This window comes from Prinia subflava, chromosome 26 (assembly GCF_021018805.1).
Source record: "Prinia subflava isolate CZ2003 ecotype Zambia chromosome 26, Cam_Psub_1.2, whole genome shotgun sequence".
In the NCBI taxonomy this organism is placed as follows: domain Eukaryota; kingdom Metazoa; phylum Chordata; class Aves; order Passeriformes; family Cisticolidae; genus Prinia; species Prinia subflava.
In genome coordinates, this window is record NC_086272.1 from 3,159,864 (window position 1) to 3,185,957 (window position 26,094).

At 55.6% G+C, this 26,094-nt stretch overlaps 3 protein-coding genes and 1 non-coding gene across 7 annotated transcripts; 3 read left to right on the forward strand and 1 right to left on the reverse strand.

The window, feature by feature from the left end:
- Window positions 1-282: 282 nt before the first annotated feature.
- On the reverse strand, window positions 283-6,808 carry LOC134562049 (zinc finger protein 892-like). Its single transcript, XM_063419507.1, has 3 exons — window positions 6,454-6,808; window positions 5,628-5,709; window positions 283-5,442 (listed from the first exon to the last, which is right to left on the reverse strand). The coding sequence occupies exons 1-3, from the start codon at window positions 6,754-6,756 to the stop codon at window positions 4,610-4,612; spliced, it is 1,218 nt and encodes a 405-aa protein (XP_063275577.1). The 5' UTR covers window positions 6,757-6,808; the 3' UTR covers window positions 283-4,609.
- A 1,006-nt stretch (window positions 6,809-7,814) lies between these two features.
- LOC134562110 (zinc finger protein 3 homolog) lies at window positions 7,815-9,228 on the forward strand. The gene is made up of 2 exons (XM_063419565.1): window positions 7,815-7,964; window positions 8,150-9,228. Exons 1-2 carry the CDS (start codon window positions 7,865-7,867, stop codon window positions 8,650-8,652), a joined length of 603 nt encoding a protein of 200 aa, XP_063275635.1. The 5' UTR covers window positions 7,815-7,864; the 3' UTR covers window positions 8,653-9,228.
- Window positions 9,229-14,516: 5,288 nt separating this feature from the next.
- Window positions 14,517-19,390, forward strand: LOC134562051 (uncharacterized). Of its 4 annotated transcripts, none has more exons than XM_063419509.1 (2): window positions 14,517-14,627; window positions 15,931-19,390. In XM_063419509.1, the coding sequence occupies exon 2, from the start codon at window positions 16,219-16,221 to the stop codon at window positions 17,359-17,361; it is 1,143 nt and encodes a 380-aa protein (XP_063275579.1). In that variant the 5' UTR covers window positions 14,517-14,627; window positions 15,931-16,218; the 3' UTR covers window positions 17,362-19,390. The 4 variants fall into 4 exon arrangements, with proteins under 4 accessions (XP_063275579.1, XP_063275582.1, XP_063275581.1 ...); XM_063419512.1 differs by having other exon boundaries at window positions 14,565-14,604; XM_063419511.1 differs by lacking the exon at window positions 14,517-14,627 and adding an exon at window positions 14,811-14,874.
- Window positions 15,457-15,540, forward strand: LOC134562242 (small nucleolar RNA SNORD45). Its single transcript, XR_010083113.1, has one exon. It is a non-coding gene; the product is annotated as a small nucleolar RNA SNORD45 (small nucleolar RNA).
- Window positions 19,391-26,094: the final 6,704 nt, after the last annotated feature.

Below are 26,094 nucleotides of genomic sequence, written 5' to 3' on the forward strand. Positions count from 1 at the left end.
TCCACTGGGGACCCTTCCTGAGGCCTTCAGGGCACCCCAAGTCCCTCTGCACAAGCACCCCTGGACTGGGGGTTCCCCCTGCGCTCTGCAGTTCCAGTGGTGCTGGTCCCAGTAGCCCGAGGAGCTCTGCCTTGTGCTCTGATAGTGCTGAACAGAAAGTCTGTGCTGAACCTGGAAAACCTCGTCAAGTTTGGTGTCATTTTAAAGTGTGCTAACCATGGAGTTTCTTTGTGTTTCCTGGATTTCTGGGTAGACCTTGTCAGGAAAATCCACAAATGCCAGAGGTTTATATTCAAAAAGGAGACAGAGGAGTCCTTCAACTTTATTCGAATAAAGGGAGAGAGCCCACCAGGGCACAAGCTCGTGGGGTTTTTCATTCTCCAGCTTTCAGAGGACGCAGCCTCCTTTTATCCTAAACTCCCAGCAGCACGTTGCCCTCTTCCTTTTCCCATTGTCTGAAGGAAGGTACAGCCTTCCTGAGCCACCCACCACAAATTCCCCCTTGAACCTGTCCTTTTACCCCAAAGTTCAGCAGTCCAGGCTGGTGCAGACCCTTGTCTGCTTCTGTCTGGGCTCTTCGACTGAACCTGCTGCCCGAAGTCAGTGGAGACATTAAGGTTCCAAGGACCTTAACACCCATAACCTTCACCTGTCAAATTATTTTGTAAAGACATTGATGTAAAGACATTAGCACACATCTTTCCTCTCATTCCTGTGTGGCTGCTGGAGGAGTTCCTGGGGCACTTCCTGGGAAAATCTGCAGGTGGGTTCCCAGATGGGTCCCAGGCAGCTCCCGGGTGGGTTCCTGATGCCGAAGGGGCAGCAGAGACAAAAAAAGCTGGTTCCAAAGGAGCTTCACTGCTCCTTGTGGAAAACAAAGCTCACTCTTCAGAATTTTTAAAAGTTTAGTAACAGGGTAAAAGAAGGGCAGTATTTCCAGCACTGGGGGGCTTTTGACAAACGGCCAAAGAGCAACAAAAAAACCTTAAAATCATGTTCTATATATACAGTACCATAGCTGGGCTTACATGCATATCTGTTAGCTTATACATCATTTAAACAGTCCCCAGAGCCTTGGATGTTGCAGGGGCTCTTCATGTTCAGGTTTCCCATGCTGACTCACCTGTGTGACATCCTGAGATCAAGTGAATCAATTTGATTCCTTCCAGTGATTTCATCCTTGGTGTTTCACACTTTTCTGATCACAGGAGTTAACGAGCTCTCCCCCAGTCTCCTCCGGTGCTCTGTCTTGTGTCACTGTTATCCCTTGGGCAGGGCAGGCAGTGCATGGCCTCACACTCTTCTTCCTACTCACACAAAAGCCTTTGCACAGCTTCTGTTTTGCTAAGGTCTAGAGTACAATCTGCTCATCACACCGTTATTTCTATAAGCAATACACAGACATTACATTTATTACACTACTATTTCTATGAGCAATACAGTTCCTACTAAAACTGATAGATTATATTATATTAACAATCAGTTCAAAAGAGTTACAATTTGTACCATATTTAAATACTTACGATCAATAATAACATGCAAACGCTAATACATAAATGCAGAACCCAATGTTATTTTTATAAAATAATGTCATTTTTAAAAGGTGGAAGTGGGGAGCACTGGGCTCTGTGGGTCTGCCCAGCAGCTGTGCAGTCGCAGCCAGAGGAATTTCTATTTCTTTTCCTCTCTGACACCTCCTTCCTATTTCTCTACGTCACATTTCTTGTTCAGTGTGACAAATGAAGCACACTCCTCTGAAAAATTCTAAGCATTTTAATAAAGCATAATGAGAGATAAAACAGAAAGCAAAAGACACAGGTGCCTGCAAAGCCAGTACACACCCACTTCAGACTGCTTCAGTCTGCAGTCTTTTATACCGTTGCAGATGTATTATTTCCTCAAGTGATTGAGCAGATTTAGTTTGAGCTGGTTGACCACAATCGTAATTCAGATTTTCTGCAACCTTGCACACTTCAAGAGTTGAACACTTTGGAGGTCCAGGGTGGTCTTCTGATGCCACTTTAAGGGGTTTTGCTATTTCTCCTTTTATGCTCTTCTGCTCTCCGTTTCTGCTATCTTGGACATATATATTGCAAAAATAATTATATCTTAAAATACATCCTTTGCAAGCCCACTTACTCTTGTGAAAGCCTCTCTTCCCCTTTTACACTGCTCAAAGCGTTTACAAATTTTATCCTACGTCAAAGCGGTTAAAAACTTACCATAACTATTTACAAGCAATTACAATTTTATAATTAAAGAAAATAAATTCTAGTGAAAGTCAACTACTACACAATTGTTTAGAACCTTCAATAAAATAAATCTTAAATAAAATCCATAGGTTCTGGTGCTGTGGTCTCATTAGCACCTCATTGGGGTAGAGGCATCTCTCCCTCCCGGCACTGCAGCCCACGGCCAGGGGCCCTTCCCACTGCAATGGTTCTGGGATTCTGTCAGGGACTCACTTTCCTTTTCTTCTTCCCTCTGCTCTGAGCTGGCAATGGGCTGGAAAATGTCCAGCAAACCAACCTTTGCTGTCTGCTTTGTCAGCCTACACAGCTTCAGGACCTTGTCACCTGCCCCTTGGGCACAGCTGCCCTGGGCAGCAGGGCAGAACCGGCACCCTGGGAGCCTTGGGAATTCCCCTCTGGGATCCATGGCACACGCTGGGATGATCTGGAATTTCAGTTTCATGACACAGCACCCCATGCCCCTCCCAAGAGCCCTGAGTTCACTCAAACCCATCATCCCCCACATTCCCTGGAAGTTCAGCCCATGTCCCCACCCATGTCCGTGTGCCCTGATGTCCCCACCCATGCCCGTATCCCCACCATGCCCCCATTCTTGGCCCTCCATGTCCCCAACCGTGTCCATGTCACCCCCATGTCTCCAGCCATGTCCATGTCACCATCCATGGCCACGTCCCCTTGGGGTCCTGTTGCATCCAGGTGCCCACAGGTGGCCAGGAAGATGTGCAGACCACCAGCCAGCTCTCTTCCTGTCTTGGTCTGACAGACAGGAATCTGCTAGGGAAGGGCAGGACCTCCCTAGGGGTGGAGAATTCAAATCCTCTCCCTCCAAACGATGATGATGTAGAAAATAAAGGGGGGCTTTCAGGCAGAAGGATGGGGCCAGGAAGAACAGTTCTTCACTGGTATGTTGTGGATACATGGCTGGAAAAGCAGGGACATGTGCACAATCCTGCTCTTAGCTTAAGGGATGAGTAGAAGATGAAACGTCCTTGAACCATTCCTTAGATGGGATAAGGAGGAAGTAAAGCTTGGAACAGTAGCTGTAACAGGATGCTAGACAGGATGCATTGACCATAAGTTAGGGAAGATTTGCAGCATTTAGCGTCGTGGACAGAGCTTCTGAACCAATTATGTCTACTGCAAGGACGTGTGAACACTATGGTTTAACCAATGATGTTCAGAGTTAGGTGCATGATATGCTTAGCACAGTATAAATGTAAGCCAAATAGCTGAATAAACGAGCAAGATTTTTAACTCATATTGAGTGCTGTCTTGACTCTGGCTGATTCCCCGGCCAACTGTAGGTATGACAAAGCAAATAAACAACAACTACAGCATTAATAATAAACAGAACCAGGAACCTCGAGGGCTTTCTTTCACAAAGCCTGGGGCAGTTCGATCCCGGTGGCCCTGCAGGACTCCAAGAGACCAGGCTGGAAGGGTGGAAAGCCCCGGGCTGGTGGATGAGCTCAGAAGTTCTGCGCTGGTAGCTGGAGCGGCAGGGATGTCCCGGCAGGGCAGGGCAGGGCTACAGAGTAGCAGAAAGCCTCAAAGCAGCCCCGAATAGGCCGCGATGGCGAGACGGCGGGCCCAGCAGGGCAGGAGGAGGCGAGCTCAGAATCCCTGGGCACACGAGCACATGAGCAGATGATGGCAATTTCCCAGGGCAAGATGCAGTGATGACCGTGAGCTCTTCCCGCAGAGAGCACCAGCCCGACCATCCTCTCTCCCAGAGCAAGAGCAGCTGCCCCCAGCTCTGTCCTTTACCTCCCCCAAAACTCCACTTATCTCCCCCCTCTGAGGGAAACTCTCAGAGACCCAAAAACAACAGGTGTAGCCCACTGCTGCCATCTCCTTTAGACACTTCTTTCTTTAAATCAAGCACACAGTTGCTAGACTTCTAGCAACTTATGGGAAAAAAATTCTGTAAGTGAAAAAGAAACAAATGTAATCCCCAACACTTGCACACATGGATCACCAGGACCGTGGATCCCCAAGGCTCTGCCCAATGGGGCTCACTGGGGATCATCCAATGGGCTCCTCCAACGGGGGATGGAGTTGGAGCAGTGCACAAAGCTCTTCCCGCACGCGGGGCACTTGTAGGGCTTCCCTTCCTGCTGCCTCCATTGCTCTTGGGTCACGGCACAGCTCTGGGACAAGCTCTTCCCACACTCAAAACACTGTTAGGGCCTCTCTCCACTGTGCATCTGCCGGTGGACAAACAGCTTGGAGTGCTGGATGAAGCTCTTCCCACATTCTGAGCACGTGTAGGGGCATTCCCCAGTGTGCACTGTCTGCTGCATGATCAGGCCAGAGCTGTCATGGAAGCTCTTCCCGCACTGCCCCCACACACAGGGTCATTCCCCAGTGTGGAGCATCTGGTGACTTTTGACGTGGGAGCTCTTCGTGAAGCCTTTCCCACATTCCTCACACTCATAGGGCCGTTCCCCAGTGTGGATCCTCTTGTGGCGGATCAGGTGGGAGCTGACAGTGAAGCTCTTCCCACATTCCCCACACTCATAGGGCCGTTCCCCAGTGTGGACTCTCTGGTGGATCATCAGGCCAGAGGTGTCTCTGAAGCGCTTCCCACATTTCCCACACTCGTAGCGCCGTTTTCCAGTGTGGATCTTCTGGTGGATGATCAGGCTAGCGCTGGTAGTGAAGCTCTTCCCACACTCCCCACACTCATAGGGCCGTTCCCCAGTGTGGATCCTCTTGTGGGAGATCAGGCTGGACCTGTCAGCAAAGCTCTTCCCACACTCCCCACACTCATAGGGCCGTTCCCCAGTGTGGACTCTCAGGTGGATCATCAGGTGAGAGGTGTCTCTGAAGTGCTTCCCACATTTCCCACACTCACAGCGCCGTTCCCCAGTGTGGATCTTCTGGTGCCGGACCAGGCTGGACTTTGCACAGAAACTCTTCCCACATTCCGAGCACTGGTGCAGCTTCTTGCCATTGTGAAGCTGTTCATGCACCACCAGCTCAGAGCTCTGGCCACATCTCTGGCTGCCTTCCTGGCACAAGGTGGGTCCTTCCTCCTTGGAGCATCCTGGCATGAGTTTGGAGCCCCTCCTCGGGCGGGATCTCTGCGGCTTTTCCTCCCCGTTGCATTCCTGTGCCATGGAGCCGCTCAAAACAGCCTCTTCCACGAGGTTCTGCTGAGGGGATTTGTCCTCCCTGGGCTCCTTGTCTGGGGGAGGAAGGACAAGGACAGGATGGGATTTGCCTCCGTGCCAGAGGGAAGGGGAAGGAGATCCCCCCAGTGCATCCCCGGCAGGACGGCGTCGGCAGCGGGGTTGTCCTGCAGCCGGGGCCAGGCTGGGCTGGGAGATGGAGCAGGAGAGAGGGGCAAAGGGGCACTGACTTCCTCCTCACCTGCCTGGGGATCCGCAGGAATCCTCCTCTTCCTCACAGCCTTCTCCTCCTCTACCCAGCCAAAGTCTGGCACTGGGAATTCCTGGCGTGGGAAAGACATTCTGTGAGTGCACTGACTTTGAAGTTCCTGCTGTCCAAGTCCATCTCCAGAAGTCACCGCATGTCTGGTGTCCATAAAATCCTCCAAAAATCGAGGAGTCCAAAAACACTGTCCCAGGGCTTCCCTGTTTCCAGTGTCCTTACTCTGGGGTTATGGGGGTCCCTCTTCTCAGAGCTGCTGGGGGCCCGTGGGTCCTGGGGATCCCCCCTCTCCCGGACCCTGCTTTGGCTCGCTCAGGGGGTTTTGGGGCTGCCAGGGCTCATCCTGCCCTGATTCTGACTCGGCTCCCAGCTGTCCCAGGGTCCCCTTCCTCAGCATTCCCCCACTCCAGCCACTCAGCGCTTCTTCCCCCACTCCCCGACAACACTTTCATGCTCGGGGGGCCCGGACCCCCCTCATCTCCAGCCTCCACCACCCCTCCAGGCTGCCGGAGCTGCCCCAGCTCTGCCATCGCCCCGCTCCCCAATCCGGGCCTCCCGCCCTTCATCCCCGCCTCTCCCGGGATCCCCAAAACCAACGTCCCGCCCCGCCGGCACCGCGCGATCGCTTCGTGGGACCCCAAAATCCACCCAGGGGCAACTACGGCTCAGCTTTGCACTCCTGCAAGATCTGAAAATATCCCCATCTCCTCCCCCAAAAAACCTCCCAGGCACATGCAAAGATATTTGCGGCGCGATTCTGGAATCTCTTAGCTCCCAACGCCATTCCTAAAGAAAAACCCCAAACCTCTCGGGGACCCCCGGACAGATTTGGGGTGAGCTCCCTCTCCCTGGTCACCGGCAATGCTGCGGGGGCCGGAGCTGCGGTGGGCTCTGCGCGCCCCTGGTCGAACTCCGTCGCTCTTTCCGTGTTCCGGCTCCTCCTCCTCCTTTCTCCCTCCTCTTCCTCCTCCTCCTCCTCCACCACCAGCACGACCCCCCTTCCCCCCATTTCCCCGGACCGCGGCCGCTGCAGCACCGGCGTTTGGGTGGGGAGACCCCGCCAGGGATGGGTAGGGGGCTTGGGGACAGTGTGCACCCTTATTATCATTTATTAAAACGCTTAACAGTTTAAGAGGAGTGTGCTTCGTTTCTCTCATTGAACCAGAAGTGTGTGGTAGAGAAATAGGAAAGCGGTGTCAAAGAGAAAAAGCAATGGGAAACACCTCTGGCTTGCAGCTGCCCCCGCAGCGCCCAGCGCTCCCCACTCCCACCCCCCTGTGCCACCCCTGGCAGCCAGGCACCCCCGGGAGCGGAGTTTGGGCTCGGGGGGCAGGGGGACGGCACGGCCGGGTCTGCCCTGGGAGGAGCCCCGATCCCCCCGCCCATCCCCGGGGGCTCCTGGGGGCTCCCCCCTACCCAACAGCGGCGCTGCGGCGGCCGCGGGGCAGAGCGGGCGGGAAAGGGGGGCCCGGGCTGGGGGCGGAGGAGGGGCGGGAGGAAGAGGAGGGAGAGACGAAGGGGAGGAGCAGCAACACGAGGAGCACCGAGAGGAGGGGCAGCAGGAGAGGGTCGGTGTTCCACGGCGAGCCCGCTGAGGCCGCAGCTCCGCTGGGCGCGACCGCATCGCATTGCCCGGCAGCCCGCAGGTGACGGGGAGGGGAAGCTCGCCCCAAATCTATCCCGGGATCCCCGGTACGGTTGGGGGGGTTTGGCTTTTTATTTTTGGGGGGGTGTGGGGTGTGGGAGGGGAAGGAAGGTGGGGTTTGGAACTCGCAGATTGCAGCGTGGAGTGTTTGTGGAGGGGTGGTGGAGGCTGGCGATGAGGGGGGTCTGGGCTCCCCGAGCGTGAAAGTGTTGTCGGGGAGTGGGGGAAGAAGAGCTGAGTGGCTGGAGTGGGGGAATGCTGAGGAAGGGGACCCTGGGACAGCTGGGAGCCGAGTCAGAATCAGGGCAGGATGAGCCCTGGCAGCCCCAAAACCCCCTGAGCGAGCCGAAGCAGGAGGCGGGAGAGAGGGGATCCCCAGGACCCACGGGCCCCCCAGCAGCTTTGAGAAGAGGGACCCCCATAACCCCAAAGGAAGGACACTGGAAACAGGGAAGCCCTGGGAGAGTGTTTTTGGACTCCTTGATTTGGAGAATTTTATGGACACCAGACACACCGTGACTTTTGGAGATGATTTGGACAGCAGGACCTTCAAAGCCAATGCACTCACAGAATGTCTTTCCCACACCAGGAATTCCCATTGCCAGACTTTGGCTGGATGGAGGAAGAGAAGGCTGTGAGGAGGAGGAAGTTGTCCCGGGAACCCCAGGCAGGTGAGGAGGAAGTCAGTTCCCCTTTTCCCCTCTCTCCTGCTCCATCTCCCAGCCCAGCCTGGCCCCGGCTGCAGGACAACCCCGCTGCCGACGCCGTCCTGCCAGGGATGCACTGGGGGGATCTCCTTGCCCTTCCCTCTGGCACGGAGGCAAATCCCATCCTGTCCTTGTCCTTCCTCCGCCAGACAAGGAGGCCAGGGAGGACAAATCCCCTCAGCAGAACCTCGTGGAAGAGGCTGTTTTGAGCGGCTCCATGGCACAGGAATGCAACGGGGAGGAAAAGGCGCGGAGATCCCGCCCGAGGAGGGGCTCCAAACCCATGCCAGGGTGCTCCGAGGAGGAAGGACCCACCCTGTGTCAGGAAGGCAGCCAGAGATGTGGCCAGAGCTCTGAGCTGGTGGTGCATGAACAGCTTCACAATGGCAAGAAGCTGCACCAGTGCTCGGAATGTGGGAAGAGTTTCTGTGCAAAGTCCAGCCTGGTCCGGCACCAGAAGATCCACACTGGAGAACGGCGCTACGAGTGTGGGAAATGTGGGAAGCGCTTCAGAGACACCTCTGACCTGCTCCGCCACCAGAGAGTCCACACTGGGGAGCGGCCCTATGAGTGTGGGGAGTGTGGGAAGAGCTTTGCTGACAGCTCCAACCTGATTGTCCACAAGAGGATCCACACTGGGAAACGGCACTAGAAATGTGGAGAATGTGGGAAAGGCTTCATGAAGAGCTCCCACCTCAAACACCACCAGATGCTGTGCACTGGAATCTGACCCTGTGTGTGTGGGGAGAGCGGGAACAGCTTCTGTGACAGCTCTGGCCTGATCATGCAGCAGACAGTGCACACTGGGGAATGCCTCTACACGTGCTCAGAATGTGGGAAGAGCTTCATCCAGCACTCCAAGCTGTTTGTCCACCGGCAGATGCACAGTGGAGAGAGGCCCTAACAGTGTCCTGAGTGTGGGAAGAGCTTCTCCCAGAGCTGTGCCGTGGCCCAAGAGCAATGGAGGCAGCAGGAAGGGAAGCCCTACAAGTGCCCTGAGTGCGGGAAGAGCTTTGAGCGCTGCTCCAACTCCGTCCCCCGTTGGAGGAGCCCATTGGATGATCCCCAGTGAGCCCCATTGGGCAGAGCCTTGGGGATCCACGGTCCTGGTGATCCATGGTGGGAAGACAGCTGGCTGGTGGTCTCCACATCTTCCTGGCCCCCTGTGGGCACCTGGATGCAAAAGGAGCTCAAGGGGACGTGGCCATGGATGGTGACATGGACATGGATGGAGACATGGGGGTGACATGGACACGGGTGGGGACATGGAGGGCCAAGACTGGGGGCATGGTGGGGATACGGGCATGGGTGGGGACATGGGCTGAACTTCCAGGGAATGTTGGGCACGGTGGGTTTGAGTGAACTCTGGGCTCTTGGGAGGGTTGTGGGGTGCTGTGTCATGAAACTGAAATTCCAGATCATCCCAGCGTGTGCCGTGGATCCCAGAGGGGAATTCCCAAGGCTCCCAGGGTGCCGGTTCTGCCCTGCTGCCCAGGGGAGCTGTGCCCAAGGGGCAGGTGACAAGGTCCTGAAGCTGTGTAGGCTGACAAAGCAGACAGCAAAGGTTGGTTTGCTGGACATTTTCCAGCCCATTGCCAGCTCCAAGCAGAGGGAAGAAGAAAAGGAAAGTGAGTCCCTGACAGAATCCCAGAACCATTGCAGTGGGAAGGGCCCCTGGCCGTGGGCTGCAGTGCCAGGAGGGAGAGATGCCTCTACCCCAGTGAGGTGCACATGAGACCATAGCACCAGCACCTATGGATTTATTTAAGATTTATTTTATTGAAGGTTCTAAACAATCTTGTAGTAGTTGGATTTCACTGTAATTTATTTACTTTAATTATAAAATTGTAATTGCTTGTAAATAGTTATGGTAAGTTTTTAACCGCTTTAACGTAGGATAAAATTTGTAAACGCTTTGAGCAGTGTAAAAGGGGAAGAGAGGCTTTCATAAGATGTAATTGGGCTTGGAAAAGATGAATTTTAATATATGATTATTATTGCAATGTATATGTCCAAGATAGCATAAATGGAGAGCAGAAGAGCATAAAAGGAGAAATAGCAAAACTCCTTAAAGTGGCATCAGAGGACCACCCTAGACCTGCGACGTGTTCAACTCTTGAAGTGTGCAAGGTTGCAGAAAATCTGAATTAAGATTGTGGTCAACAAGCTTAAACTAAATCTGCTAAATCACTTGAGGAAATAATACATCTGCAACGGTATAAAAGACTGCAGACTGAAGCAGTGGGTGTGTACTGGCTTTGCCAGGCCCCTGTGTCTTTTGCTTTCTGTTTTATCCCTTATTATCCTTCATTAAATCTCTTAAAAATTTTCAGTGGAGTGTGCTTCATTTTTAACACTGTACAAGGAATGTGAGGTAGAGAATTAAGAAAAGAAGTGTCAGAGAGGAAAAGAAACAGGAAATTCCTCTGACTCAGGCTCCGCAGCTGCCGGGCAGAGCCGCAGCACCCAGTGCTCCCCACTTCCACCTGTTAAAAATGACATTATTTTATAAAAATAACATTGGGTTCTGCATTTATGTATTAGCATGGTATTATTATCACACATTTTTAAATATGGTACAAATTATACCTCTTTTTTATTCCCTTGTTGATATAAAATAAAATATGATGTGATATGATATATAACATAATAGAATTTAATATCATATATAACATAATATAATGTAATGTAATATAACATATATCATCATATCATATATATCATATCACATCATATGGTATAAATGCCAATTACTTTGCTAATTGAAATATAATTTGATTTATTAAAAAAGTCAAATTACAGAATTTCGGTAAAACCAACAAGCGGAGTTACGGTGACGATAACCCGGGATCGTCAAAGGGTGAACGGAAAGCAGCCTCTGTCGCACTGCAGTCCCCCAGTGTTCACCAGTTGGCCCCGTCTGGGGTCCAGGGTTTATACACTTTATTTTGCCCCTGGCATAAGATAAGTTCTTTGTTTCCCTGGAATAGTTATTCGAATTTATCGGAGTCACTGGTCTGCTAATGGGGTCTCCTATGGGAGGGAGAAGTGTCAATTTGGGTCCTCCCGTGAGGGAATGGGAGCTGAAATTTTGAATGGACAGATGTTCTTCTCCAGTGATCAGCGAGATGGTGGAGCTCTGATGACTCTGCTGCCTTTGGGAGGAAGAACTGATTGCTTATTTTAATGTTCCTCCTTTCTGATGCAAATGACGGTGCCCCAGGTTCCCAACATTTCATTGTCTCCTCCTAAAAGGTGGTTTCTGGGTGTTGCCTGCCTTGGAATTTGTCAATTCCGTGGCTGGCTGGAACTAAGGTTACATTTCATGTGACATATTTACAGTTTGTATTTATGTTTTAACATACTATAATCCATAATATCCATTCCACCAGGCAGCAACTGACAGAACAAGGGGACACAGTCTCAAGCTACGTCAGGGAAGGTACAGGTTAGATATTAGGAAAAAAATTTTCACTGAAAGAATAATAAAGCACTGGAATTTTCTTCCCAGGGAGGTGGTGGTGTCACCATCTCTGGATGTGTTTAAAAAAAGACTGGACATGGCACTTAGTGCTATAGTCTAGTTGAGGAGTTAAGGCATAGGTTGGACTTGATGATCTTAGAGGTCTCTTCCAACCTCGTTATTCTGTGATTCTGTGATTCTGTGATTCTGTGATAAGAACATGAATTAACGCACCATATTGACCACAGGGAATATTATCCTGATTTTGTGACTTCAGAGAAAGTGGATTTGCAGGTATGGGAGTGATTTGCCAAAGCAACTTCAGGCAGGAGTGGGAGCTGAAATACTAAAATCCCCAAATTCTGCTGTCCTGGAGGCACCCTGGGCTCTGCCTGGGGGATCCCTGGATCCCTCCTGCACTGAACACACACCTGGATGTGCTTATTGCCTCTTATGGGTCATTGTCACACTAATTTTTCCAAGCTTTGCCTCTTCCTGCCCCCTGGCTTGGTGCAGGGAGGGGTCACAGGTGTGCAGACCCTGGTCAAACACCTTTCCCAGCTGCTGGCTCACCTGTCTCTGGTTTTCCCTGCAGATCTAGGAGGGCACAGCACAGATCCAGTGAGTGATCATTGCCCGTGAGCACCTGGGCAGGTACAAGGCCTGAGGGATGCCCCAGCTCCAGGCCTGCTATTCCAGGGAAAGGGATTGTGCTGCATTTCTCCATCAGAAGAACATGGGAAAACCCCTTTTCCATCCAACTCCTGTTCTTGTGCCTGACCCAGCACAGGCTCTGGGACCCCATCCATGCCCTGAGCTCATCCCACTGACTGATCATCCCAAACATCCCTAAACCCCACAGGGATCTTAGCGCTCCTTCCAAATCTCCCTTTGGCTTTCAGCAGCAAAGGAGACAAAATCCTTCCCCAGCAAACCTGGATGAGCAAACCTGATGGTCGGATTTGGGCTGTTTCCATGTTTTTAATGGCACTGATCCACTCGCTTTGATTATTCCTGGGGCTTGGGTGATGGCAACTGGATCAGCCTCAGGGAACTTAAAAAAACCCTGACTTTTCCTCCTGTGGAAGGGCCCAGCTGGCTGTGGCACTTAGGCTCCAGCGCCCCAGTTCCCAAGATCCACAGGAAACACTGTAGGTTTGGAGCCTTTCAACAGCCAGATCTCAAGAAAGACTAAAGTGAATCCTTATTTCTCATGCCTCGACCCAGAATTCCTTGTTACGGGTCCGTGGTAATGACGGTGTGTGAGGGAGGCTACGTATGTGCTGGCAGGAAAGGAGAGGGATGGGGCAGTGGGAACGGGAATGAACTGATCCTGTGGAAAAGCGTGCAGGAAATGGGCTGGGTTTGGGCATGGCAGTGTGTGCTGAGCTGGGCCTTGCCCTGCAAATGCCCTGCAAGGAGACACGGCCTCATTCCTGTGCACACACCGGGCAGCATCAGCTTCTCCCACCTGGCCTGGCATTCCCAGCTCCTCAGGCTGCCCCTGAGGGCGCTCAGTGCTGGAGGCACCGCCAGGCACGGAGCTGACCCACATCCAGGCATGTTGGCCACCGGCGCTGGGGCTCCAGGGAGAAAACCAGCACAGAGCTGGGGCAATCTTCAACAAACGCTGGGAACATCTGGAACGCTGACAAACAGTGTTTAGAGCTGTGAATTCCCTGAACATTCCCAGCCAGTGCTCACTCCTGCCTTCAGCCATCTCCTTGTGCAAGTGGTGTCTGAGCCATGAAAATACAGCCTGGGCTCTGAGCAGTGCTGGGGCAAAGGTGTGTCTTGGCCACATCCCGGAGCTGGGACGCCTTCAAAGGGGACAAACTGGGTTTAGGAGGCTCATGACCTTAACAGGATCATTTGACGAATGGGATTGTGATAAACGCCAATCACTCGTTTTTTGAAATTTATGAATATTTAATAAAGAATAAAAATTGGTTACAAAAATATTAATACAATAATAAAAGTTTAAAAAAAGTTTCCAGAGACAGGACAAATAATGAGACAACAAGAGCAAAGAAGGTAGCCCGGGCTTTTGTCCCCCCTCCCTCCCAGACAAAGGCTAGGAAGGAGAAGGGCCCAGAACAAAGAGAAGTCTTCTTTTTTAAGCCTTCAGTTTATGACTATTCATATCTTACGTAAAACAAGTAATTTTCAGCTGTTTCTTGTCACAAAAGCTTTCTGTTAATTAAAAGAACACATGAGAGCATACGTCCTTGAGAAAGTTAGGTTCTGTGGATAAGAGGCTATAAATTCTTCTTCACTGGAAGGTTTAGAGGCCTCTGTAATGTTTAGGGGCCTCTGTGAATGTTATCTCTCTGCTGAGGAATTTTTCTTCTTGAGCAAAAAAATATAACACACATACACAGCTTCTATTGTACTATAACTTATTGTTAATTACAAAACTACATTCACTACATTATTCTAATGTTAATATAGTATAACTTTTCTATCTATCAGATTACATATAGTAAATATCTGCGTAGAGCCACATATACAATATGCCTTTTTCACAGGATGTTCCCCAAACAACCCCCAGAGACCCTTGGGAGATCCCTTCCTCTGATGTAAATGAGTTCTCAGAAGTCATTAAATATGTACATGAAGTTGTAGGAACGTTCAGCAAATCCATGTGAGTTTGGGAAAAGGGATGGATTTGTATTAGTGACACAGAGAGGAGCTGGTGTGTGAAATAGCTGGGGCTGTGTGATCCCAGCGCCAAAACAAAGCAAGGCCTGCCTTTAATATCGGAATGAGAGGGTTGGAAAGCTTTTCCCGATGGTTTGGGGACAGCAGGGAGACCAGGGCGAGGTGAGGGAGGCAGGTGGAAAAGCCTTGGTGCTGCCCCAAGGGGATCCCCCGTGCCTGGAGAGCTGCAGGGCTGAGAAAAAGCTGAGAAGGAAACATTTCCCGGAGCGCTCGGGCACGGCCCCAGCGGGCACGGCCCCCGCAGGTGCCGATGGCGGGGCTGTGGAAGGGGCCACCCTGCAGGGATGGAGGGCGAGGGAGGAGCGATGGGACGGGCTGGGGAGGAGGGAGGCGGAGGCGGAGGCGGGCGGATCCCGGCGGCAGCTCCTCCTGCGGGAGGATGGCCCTGGGAGCGGAACCGGCGGCGGGAGCGGCCGCGTGGTGCGGGACGGGCCCGGGGAGAGGTGGGGATCCCGGGGACAGGAGAGGATCCCGGGGACGGGAGGGGATCCCGGGGACGGGAGGGGATCCCGGGGACGGGACGGGATCCCGGGGACGGGAGGGGATCCCGGGGACGGGACGGGATCCCGGGGACGGGAGGGGATCCCGGGGACGGGAGGGGATCCCGGGGCCAGGTGGGGATCCCGGGGACGGGAGGGGATCCCGGGGACAGGTGGGGATCCCGGGGACGGGAGGGGATCCCGGGGACAGGTGGGGATCCCGGGGACGGGAGGGGATCCCGGGGACGGGAGAGGATCCCGGGGTAAGGACCGGATCCCGGGAGGGTCGCGGGGCGTCTCGTTGCCGGCAGGGGCCCCGGGCGGGGAGCGGCGGGAGCCGCGGGCACGGAGCCCCGCGGGCACGGAGCCCCGCGGGCACGGAGCCCCCGGGCACGGAGCCCCCGGGCACGGAGCCCCCGGGCAGAGCCCCCGAGGGTGGCGGTGCCGGGGCTGTGGCAGGGGCCGCTCCAAGGGCGCGGTGCCGCAGGCGCTGCCCCGAGCGCGGCCAGGCCGGAACGGCGCGGCCCAGGGCGGAGCGGCCGGGCCGGGCCGGGCGGCCCAGGGAGGCCGCTCAGGCCGATGGCGGTGCCGCCGAGCCGGGGCCGCGGGAAGGGCCGTGCCGGGGCGGCCCCGGGGGGGTTTTGTCCCGCTGGCTCCAGCGCCGTGCCAAGGGCTGCGCCCCGGGGCCCAGCTGCAGCCGGAGGGAGCGAACCGCGCTGGGAACAGCGGCTCGGGGCTGGGAGCGCCGCGCCGGACGGGGACGGGCACGAGGAGGAGGAGGAGGCGCTTGCCGGGCCCGGGATGAGCGCTGGCATGTATTATCTGAGCCCAGCTGATGTCTCTCACCGCTTTAGCTCTAGAATTACTCTGAGGCCCGGCAAGCCGCCGATCCCTGCGGCAGTGGAGCTTTTCCCACGGCTGGGATCGAGTCCCCATGGCCGAGTTTGAGGCGGCTGGAGGAGAGGGGTCCCCGGTTGGGCTGTGCCCCATTGCCAGGCGGGGCAGGTGCAGCTGTGGCTGAGGCGTGGGGTTTGTGGCCACGAGGGGCTCTCAGGTGGCCCCAGTTGCCTGCTTTGGGAGTTGGTGGCCAGGTGCATGTGGGAATGTTGGCTCGGGGCTGTCCCTGAGCCCCGTGTGCTGCAGAGCTGGGCAGGTTCCCCGTGTGCAGCGGGGCTGCTGCAGCTGCAGGTGGCAGTGAGTGTGCAGGAGGGAACTGCACCTCTGCTCAGCCTGGCCCTGAGCCTGCAATGTTTTGTGCTTCTCGCAGGTCTGCGCCTCAACCCAGGACATTCCAGCAGCCCAGAGCTGGGATCCAGACACAGCGCCTGATCCTGCCTGGGGCTGCCCTTGGATCCAGCTGCTGCCAGGCTCCTCTCAGGCATTTGGAAAACCGGGGCATCCCTCCTGCACCCCATGACCCAACAGAAGTGGCTTCCCCATAAACCTTGTGTGCAGCTTCCTGTGGAGCTGGGAATGCACAGCACAGGGTGTCACCCACTGCTGGGGAGCTGGGAATGCACAGTTCAGGGTGTCACCCACTGCTGGGGAGCTGGGAATGCACAGCACAGGGTGTCACCCACTGCTGGGGAGCTGGGAATGCACAGCACAGGGTGTCACCCACTGCTGGGGAGCTGGGAATGCACAGCACAGCTGTCACCCACTGCTGGGGAGCTGGGAATGCACAGCACGGGGTGTCACCCACTGCTGGGGAGCTGGGAATGCACAGCACGGGGTGTCACCCACTGCTGGGGAGCTGGGAATGCACAGCTTAGGGTGTCACCCACTGCTGGGGAGCTGCCAGATGAGTCCCCAGGGCAGAACTGGGCATTGCTCTTGCTCCTGTCACAAGTTGTGCCATGGCTCAAATCCCTCTGATCCTGGCAGTTCTTGGATCCACCCTGCACCCCTGGGAAGCTTTCCCTTGCAGTCAGCCCCACTTAATTTAAGGAGTTTGTGCTTCATGTGCGCTCCACCTGCACCTTGTGGTGCTTTGGGATCCACCTCCACCCTCAGGGGCTCTGGGGTGCCCTGTCTTGTGCTGGGGACAGCAGGAAAGCAGAGGGGGCTTGGGGAAGGAGCCCCCAGTGAGAAATGGGGAGCAGGAGCTTGTGTGGCTGTGCCAGAAAGCTGGGAGGGCTCTTGGCAAAGGGCTGATGGTGCAGGAGAGCAGCAGGGGGGAAAACAGCTTGGCCATTCCATGGGGAAGCTGGGCCCTGGCACCAGAGCATCAGGTGCAGGGGCTGAGGGAAGCAGGTGGAGCTGCTCTTTCCTGGATCCTGCTCCGTGGGATCTGCCAATGGCCATGCCATGGGATCAGTGCTGTGCAAGAGCCACTGGGAAGGGGGGTCAGGGCCAGCACTGCCCTTTGGGCTCCCCTTGTCCCCCTCTTGGGCCAGGATTGGGATTTGGAAGGGATGAGGAGCCCCAGCTGTGCTGCCTGCCTGCTGCAGCTGGGAATTGCAGTGCAGCTGCTCCAGTGCCCTTGGGCACCCTTGGCATCTCCTCCTCCTGCCCCAGGAGCCGCGTGGCTCCTTCTCCTGCAGCCCCAGCTCCTGCCACGCCTCCTCCCTGTCCCTTGCCATTGGGGACATTGGCTCCTCTTTGCTTTCAGTCCTTGGCCCTGCAGTTTCAGCTCTGCCTTTCCCCGGGATGGGCTGGCAAACCCAAAATATGCCCTGGCCTGTCCTGGACACTCTGATGCCTTCCCAGGGTTTGAGATGCTCCAGCTCAGATCTTGGCCCCCCCACCGGGGGTTTGGGCCTCTCAGACTGGACTTTGAGATCCTCAGACCAGGGTTGGCACCCTTGAACTCTTGTTGCACATGAGGGTTCATTCCCTGGATGCCACTTTCCACCCCAACCTGAGGCATTTCCTATTTTTCATTGCAGTTTCTCAGGGAGGAGCTGGGGGTGTCTGCAAAAGGCCGATCCCAGTGCTGAGCAGCAGGACTGATGCTGGTTTGGAGTCGGGGGTCAGTGGGTCAGTGGCCATGAGCCCCCGTTTAGTTGGTTCTGAAGTGGCTGGTTTTGCACTGGCTGGTGGATTTTGGGGGTGACACCCCAATCAAACTGGGGGAATGTGTAGAGGAGGGGTTTATTTGGGGGTACAGAGAGAAAAGGGGTGCAGAGGGACCCCAGGGTGGGTTTTGGGCTCTCCCTTAGGTGGGGAGGGGGTTGGAAGGAGCCCAGGTGGAGCTTTGGGGTCTTTGGGGTGTTTTGTCCTCTTAGGCATTGGCACCACCTGGTAACCGTTGTCTCTGCAAAATTGGGAGTCCCCTAAACCAGAAACCTCCCAAAATCTGCCCAATGGGGACTCCTCACCACCAAAGGACCTACAAAAAGGCCTGAGCACCAGGAACAGCTCCAAATTTCAGTTCTCCAACCCACTGACCATCAAAATCGGGTTCTTTCCACCTTGCACCCTCTAATCCAGGGTGCAAATCCTCCATAAATGCCCCAAATCAGAATCCTTTCAACCCAAACTCCTCAAAGCTTCAGTTCCCCCACCCAATCGCTCCAATCCAGGCATTTCCTACACACCGTTGCCCAAAATTGCTGTCCCCCCACCAAAAATACCCCCAAAATTGGGGTTTTCCAACACTTTGACCCCCCAAAGATTGGGTTCTCCGCCTTACCTTTGAGGCTGCTCCACATTTACAGCAGATTCCCTCCAGTTTAGTGGTGCAGTCTCACACCTGAGAGCCCCATTTTTGCCACACTCTTGATTTTTGGGTCATACCTGGGGGGCTGGGCAGATCCTGGATCTATGTGGTGACCCCCCACATTCTGGAGCTTTTCCCTCCATTCTCCAGGTCTATCTCCCGTTTTCACAATTCAGCCTTCATTTTTGGGGTCCAGCCCACAGTTGGGGCCCCACCATTGTTGGCCCCCCTCGGATTTTGGGGCTCACCTGGGGGGCCAGGTTGTCCAGCAGGACGATGTCAGCCCCTGCCCCTGCAGCTGCCAGAGCCTCATTTGCACTCGAGCACTGCAACCCCAACCAGCGGGTGAAGCCCCCGGCCTGGCGCAGCCCCAAAATCATCTGGGGAAGAGAGGGGGGTCAGCGGGAACCCCAGAGCGATGTCCAATCCCTCAGACCCAAGATGGGGTGGGGAAAATGGGGAGGTTCCCCCAGTCATTGACTTAAAATTAGGGTTTCACATCACACCCAGCACTGATCCCCACAAATTGGGGTCCTCTCCCCAGATTCCCCCAATTCAAGGGTGTCCACTGACCCCAATGTTGGGGTTCCCCCTCCTATGATCCCCAACAATTCAGGAGTTATCCCCCAAACTGGGACCTCACTGTCTCTCCAGTCCAGGGGTCCTCCCACATCACTCCACACCTAGAATGCCCCAATCCAGGAGTCTGTCCCAAAATTTGTACTCCCCTCAAATATTGGTGTTTCTCCACCACCCTTGAAATTTGGGGTACCCCAAACCATCTCTCCCCTCACAATGGAGCCCCCTTGCACCAATACCCCCCCCATTTCCTCCAAACCTCATGTTCCCCCATGCAACACCCCCAAAATTGGGGTTGTCACACCCACGACCCTGAACCCACCAGTTCAAGAGTCCCTGCACCCATCTCCTGCCAAACTGGGGTTCCTGCCAACCCCATCTTGGGGATCCTCACCTACACCCCACAATCCAGGGGTTTGGGTCCTTCCCATCAGGCAGATGTTCACCCAGGGTAGCATCCAGGCCAGCAGCTGGTTCTCTGGCAGGCTGTGGGGGACATGGGGACATTGGGGGATCACCATGGGGGGAGAGATTGGGAGGTCATCATGGGGAGGGACATGGGGGGGACATGGTGGGAACAGAGGACGGATGGAGCCCATCAGGCAGATGTTTACCCAGGGCAGCATCTGGTTCTCCAACAGGCTGGGAGGGACATTGAGCCATGAAGGGGTCACCGTGGGGGGGACAGGGGGATGAGGGACACCACGAAGACACGGGGGGACCTGGTGGGAGACATTTGGGCCAGGGATTGTTCTTCAAGAGCCTGAGGGGTCCATCAGGAACATCTGGGGGTCACCATGGGGGTGGGGCACACGGTGGGACATGGACAGGGGATGGAAGGTGGGGGAGGGGATGGGTTGCCATGGAGGAGGACATGGGGGGATGCATAAAAGGGACACGGGGACATCATGGAGGGCATGGTGGTGATGATGATGATGGTGGTGGTTGGGTGATGATGATGATGGCATTGGGTGGTGATGGTGGTGATGATGATGATGGTGTTCAGTGATGAATTGGTGATGCTGTTGCTGAAGATGGTGATGGTGTCGATGGTGTTGGGTGATGGTAATGGAGGTGATGGAGTTCACTGTGGTGTTGCTGATGAAGACCAAGGTGTGGATGAGAGTGACGATGATGGGGACAGTGATGGTGGTGATGATTGTTGGAAGCCTGGAAACTGAGAATTTTAGGCTTTCTGTGCTAACAGGCCCTGACCCTCAGGCAAGCACTACATTTGACCTGAGGCCATGGAAAAGGCTTCCAAAATTGAGTGATAGCACTGGGATTATGGGTGTGCAGTTTGAATAGAAGTGTGTGATGTCACAGGGTGGAAAACTTGGATTTTAAGGTTTAAGAATATAGTAATATATAGAGAGCAAGATGGAGGATTTAGGGCATAGGCTAAGTTCTTTCAGCTTCTTCTTCATGGGTTTGGTGGTATACTGTAATTGGGTAAGAAAATCTGCATTGTGGACTACGGGTGTTTGGTTATTGGGTGAAAAGTAAAAATAGTCTAGGTGTCATTTCATAATTGGAGTATTTGTGCTTAAAAGACCTTGGAAAGAGTTAGAGACAGAGCCACTTTTCACTTGTTAGCTAGAACTCACAACTTGTGAGACTGTACTAAAGATAAGAATTAATAAACATCTGAGTCCAAACATGAACTGCGTCCCTCGAGCAATTAATCCCGGCTCTAACAATTGAAGAAAAGGAGATATCAAACCCATAGATGATGATGATGATGATGCTATCAGTGTCACAGTGACGGTATTGGTTGTGTTGGAGTTGACTGGTGATGATGCTGGTAGTGATGAAGATGAAGCTGTGGGTGATAAGGATGAAGGTGCGGGTGGTGTGGTGGTAACGGTGTCCATGGTGGTGTGTAATGGTGATGGTGTTTGTTGGTGTTGATTGGGGTTGGTGGTGAAGATGATGGTGTGGGTGATGAAGATGGTGATGACAAAGATGATGGTGATGATGGTATTGAGGATGAAAGTGAAGGTGTGGGTGATGAAGACAGAGGTGTCACTGATGAAGATGATGGTGTGGGTGATGAAGATGCTAAGGGTGATGGTGGTGTTGCTGGTGCCATGGTGACGGTGTCAGCGGTGTTGGATGATGAGGATATTGGTGATGGAGTTCAGCACAGTGTGGACGATGGCAGGAGTGAGGAAGATGAGGTACGTGGTGATAAAGATGATGATGATGATGATGATGGTGACGATAGTGTCAGTAGTGTCATGGTGATGATGTCAATGGTGTGGGTGATGAAGATGAAGGTGATGAAGAAGATGAGAGTGATGATGGTGCTGTTGGTGGTGGTGATGATGATGGAGGTTGGTGGTATTGGGTGATGATGATGGAGGTGTGGGTGATGACGATGATGATGGTGGGGTGGGGTTGATGGTGTGGGTGGTTGTGGTGATGAAGATGATGATGACGATGAAGGCCACCCCCACTACTTGTTCAGGGCCTTTCACATCTCCATGGGCACCAGCACTGACAGCACCGTCGGCACTGGGGCCCCAAAGATGTCACAGTGCAGAGCCTCAAAGAGCTCGTTGTGCTCTGGGACCTGCATGGAGAGGGGCTGGGGGGTCACCAGGGCATCACCGGGCTGGAACACTTAGGGGACACCTTGGGGACACCCAGGGAGGACTCCTGGGGGCTGGGGAGGCTCCACTGGGGTTGGGATTGAGGAGCAGCAGTTGCCCGTCCCAAACACTGTCACCACAGGAGGACTTTGCCATGAGATTGGCACAGAATGGAGCACCCGAAGATAAGATCAAGGTGGGACAATTGTCCGGGGCTTATCCCAGACCCTGGGGGAGGTAAACAAAGCTGGGGGAGCAGAATGGATCCCTGGTGCTGGATAGGGAAATCCAACCCAGCCCCCGAGCTGGAATCAGCTCCGACTGGGTCAAAGGCCACTGCAGAGGGGCAGATGGCGACCACCAACTCACGGCCACCGACCCCAGAAAGCTCCGGCTGAAGAGAAGAGACAGCCTGAGCTGGGACTGATCAGCACCCAAGGGCAGGGAATTGTTGAAGCAGTGGCATGAGAGAGCTGGGTAGCCCATGAGCACTAATTCCTTGGTTTGCTCATAGGGATAAACAGGGAAAAGCTCAGAATGACCTCAGGACCCCCCACCACTGAGAAGCTCCAGGGGAAGAAGGAACACCAGGACACTGCTGGATCCATGGGTGGTGCTGCCCTTCTGACTGATCCCTGGGCAGGGAAGCGCTGTGGCTCCCAGCGGCAGCAGAGGAGCCAGGGCTCCAGGCTCCTGGCCGTGCTCCACTGCTGCCGCCAGCCCAAGCTCTGCTCCCTGGGCATGGGGCTCCCCGAGCCCTGGGCACAACCTGCTGCCCTCTGTGCCCCAAAGCCTGCGCGCTCCAGAGGCTGCTCTGGGTGCCCCTGGGCCCTGCCAGCTGTGGGGGGACATTCCAGGCTGTCCCAACCTGCCCTGCCCAGGGCACCAGGCAGGGGGGAAGGGACAGAGAGCCCTGGCAGCCCCCAGAGTCGCTCTGCTCATGGTGGGGGAGGAAGCGGAGCCTGGCAGGGCTGAGAGAGGGACAAGGAACACACAGGGACAGGGAACGTGGAACACACACAGGGACATGAGAACAAGGCCACACGGAGAGCCAGAGCTGCTTTGCTGAAGCCATTTATTGATTCTTGCAGGGACATTCCCAGGGCTCCCAGGGGATCAGGGCCCTCTCCAGGGATGATCATCTCTTCATGCTGCTGCAGGGGGACAGGACACGAGTGTCACCACCAATTCCAGACCTGAAAGGATGAACCCAAATTGGGACCCTGCTGTCCACTGGGACATGAGAGGGCCCTTGTCCCCAGCCCTCTCTGCAGGGCCCTGCAGCAGGAGAAGGGATTTGGAGCCCTGCATACACCTGGAACTGCACTTGGCTCTTGAGCTCCATGTGGCTCCCAGAGCCCCTCAGCCTGGAATATCCCAAAAGCTCCCACAGCCCTCCCTGCTCCCACAGGGACACTGGGTGTCCCCAGAGCCCCCCGGTGCAAGGAAAGCCTTGGGGACAGCTCTGTCCACCTCAGCCCAGCACATGCATCAGGGACAGTCCCCTGCATGTCCCTCTGCCATCGCCAAGGTCTGCACAGCCCAGAGGGCTCAGGGATGTGCCCTGGCCCCCGAGGATCTTTGGTGGGGCTGGAGAGCCCTGAGGATTTCTCACCAGGGCATCCAGAGGGGCAGCCGGGCATCACTCCCGCAGAAGCTTCACCTTTTCAGCCACAGGGTGCTGAGGGGGAAAGCAAGGGTTAGAGCCACACTGGAGGATACTGGGGCACGTTGGGACATAGTGGGGCATGCTGGGGTGCACTGGGATGTACTGGGGTGCACTGGAGGGTCATGACCAGGAGAGGGGAAGCTCTGGGCCCAGCAGAACTCCAGGTACCCATCTCAAAGCTCTTAACTTATGGGAAGCCAATCGGTTTTTTCAGAGACATGGGCAGATGTCCCTGGTCGCTGGGGTGTCCCCAGTCCCAGCAAGGCACAGGGGGACCCAAATGGCTCCAGTTCCCACACTGGTGCCCCAATTCCAGGACTTACCTCAATGCATCCACCCCAACCTGCTACTACACCTCCCTGTGGAAGCAGAGCAAAGGATTAGTCTGGAATGGCCCTTGTGGGGCTCAGGGGATCACAGGCGTCCCCAAGCCCCGTGGCTGGCCCCGGTCTGAGGGGGAAAATCCCTTCTGCTGCCCCCAGTCCCACTCCAGACAGTTTCCCCTGATCCCTGTTCCTGCAGGGACCATGGTGGGGATGGAGACAAGGAGAGCGAGGGGAATTTGGGGCCTCCAAGGAGGAGGGGAAGGAGTGGGATGTGGGGAACCCAAAGACAGTGAAGTGGGGGGAGCTGGGGGTCCCAAGGGATGGGGCTGGGGGTGTTGAAGGGATGGGAATTGGGGAATGTGGGTGGGGAGGCAGGAATTCCAGTGGGGGGGCCATGGAGGCTGAAGTGGGGGGTGGGTGGGGGCAGGGGAAATCCTGGGCAGAGGAGCAAAATTGCTGGGTTTGGGAGGGGCTTTGGGAGTGGCAGTCAAGGAGGGGGATTGGGGGACACCACTGCCATGGGCAATGAGAAAGGGAAAGGACTGGAGGGCAAGAGGAGAGGGAATGGAGTGGCCATGATGCTCTTTGGGGGTGACTGGGGTGCACTGGGCTGGGTGGGAATGCAATGGGGAGCCTGGGGAAGGGGCAGCCTTGGGAAGCTCTGGGGTGCACTGGCATGCACTGGGGTGCACTGGGATGGCCACGAGAGGGTGATGGCCACGAGAGGGGAGGGTCTGGGCACAGCAGAAGAACTCGGGGTACCCACCTTATCATTCCCAATGCCACCAGCTTCCTGTGGAGAGAGCATGAGGTGTCAGTGGTCACTGGGGTGTCCCAAGTCCTGGGAAAGGTTGGGGGTGACCAAAGTGCCCCCCAGTTCCCACACTGGTGCCCCCAGCTCCAGGACTTACCCCAGCACACACAGTTTCACCACTGCCATCCATGTGGGCCTGGGGAAGGAGAGCAAAAGGTTGGTGAGGATTGGCCCTGGTGGGGCTGGGGGCACACAGGTGTCCTCAGCCCCCCGGCCCATGGCTGTCCCCTGCTCTGGGCAGGGCTGCCAGACAGAGCCCGGCAGAGCCCCTGCCTTGGGAAGAGCCCCCAGCGCCGAGCCCAGCCCGTGGCCCTGCAGCCGCACCTGGCTCTGTGCTGGGAGGCACAGCAGCATGGAGAAGAGCAGGGCCACGCCGAGCACAGCCACCTTCATCTTCCTCTGGCACTGGGCAGCGCTGCCTGAGGCTGCAGCAGGGCACCGGCACCTTTATCCCTGCCGGGACTCCTCCCTTTGCCCTCCCCGACAGCCCCCAGGCCAAACCCCGTCTTGGCACAGCCCCCAGCCCTGGCCACAAGCCCAGCCCTGCCCAGAGTCCATCCCAGCTGCGGCACGGATCCAGTCCCCCTGCCCGCATCCCTGCAGCTTCCCGCACGGGGCAGCTGCCCCTGCAAGGGCCCAGGAAACCCGGGGGGGCCAAGGGGGGCCAAGGGGATCCAAAGGCAGCTGGGGACCCGGTGGGGACAAGCCCCGCTCCAACACCATCCATCCTCCAGCAGCCCCCAGTGCCACATCCCCCATCTCCCGCCGGCCCTGCCCTGCCAGAGCGTTCCTTGCAGGACAGCCCGGAGCTGAGCCCGGCCCCAACCCTGGTGTGTCACAGCAGAATTGTCCCTGTTGCCACTGCAGCCTCTGGCCTGAACGGGGAGCTGCCCTGAGCCCTCTTCTCGGGGCCCCAGGAGCCCAGGATCAGGGAGAACGGGGAGCTGGGAGCACAGCAGGGTCCTGGGCCATGGCAACAGCTGGGAGACTGGGATCTGCAGGCTCTGCAGGCACTGGGGAGCGCTGGGCAATGCTGGCACTGGCACACAGCTCCCGCAGCGCCCCTGGCCCCAGGGATGGCCCTGCCCTGCCCTGCTGCCAGCGCTGGCCCTGAGCAGGGCTCACCTCCCCAGCCGAGGCTCCCGCGCTCCTGTCCCAGCTCAGAGCCCCTGGCCCGGGGAGCCCCGAGGGCACAGATCAATGACAGCCCCTGCCCAGGGCTCCCACCAGCTGCCAGCGCCTCCATTCTCCACTGACAGGCCCTGACATTTCCAGCAGATCTTCCCTCCTCACGGCACACTGACCACACAGAAGGCACCTCTTGTGGCACAGGTGGCAAAACCCTGCAGACACCTGACTTGACTGTTTGCCTTGGATTTTCCCCAGGAGCCAGCAGGAAGATTTTCCTTTGGCCTCTTGGTGCTTTGTGCCTCTTTTGTTGGAGGATTGAGGAGCGCTGACCCAGGAGGGGCCCAGGGACATTTCCAGCCCCTGCACACCTGAGGGGCCATTGTGGGTGAGCCCAGCTGGGGCTCCATGGGCTCTGCACAGACGTGCTCCTGTTTGCACATCAGCAGCTCAGTGGAACATGGAAATGTTCCCCCTTTGGTGCCTGATGCAGGGAGGGGTTAGAGAATTGACCAGGGGGATCTGAGGTGCAGCTGATCTGTCCTGGGCTGTGTCCCTTCCTCTCCCTGAGCAGGACTCTGAGCAACTTGGGACATTTCTGATTTTCCTCTTATCCTTTCTGTGGGATGTTTTCCACACTCGGGTTCCAAATCAATTTCT

What these genes read in the sequence shown, in the direction of transcription:
- LOC134562049 (XM_063419507.1), bottom strand. Translation starts at nt 6,756, where the DNA reads ATGATAATAAGGGTGCACACTGTCCCCAAGCCCCCTACCCATCCCTGG. An exon ending in TGTCCGGGGGTCCCCGAGAG is followed by an intron (nt 5,710 to 6,453) that starts GTTTGGGGTTTT and finishes TTCCCACGCCAG; the next exon opens with GAATTCCCAGTGCCAGACTT. An exon ending in TCCTGCGGATCCCCAGGCAG is followed by an intron (nt 5,443 to 5,627) that starts GTGAGGAGGAAG and finishes TTCCTCCCCCAG; the next exon opens with ACAAGGAGCCCAGGGAGGAC.
- LOC134562110 (XM_063419565.1), top strand. Translation starts at nt 7,865, where the DNA reads ATGTCTTTCCCACACCAGGAATTCCCATTGCCAGACTTTGGCTGGATG. An exon ending in GTCCCGGGAACCCCAGGCAG is followed by an intron (nt 7,965 to 8,149) that starts GTGAGGAGGAAG and finishes TTCCTCCGCCAG; the next exon opens with ACAAGGAGGCCAGGGAGGAC.
- LOC134562051 (XM_063419509.1), top strand. Translation starts at nt 16,219, where the DNA reads ATGCACAGCACAGGGTGTCACCCACTGCTGGGGAGCTGGGAATGCACA.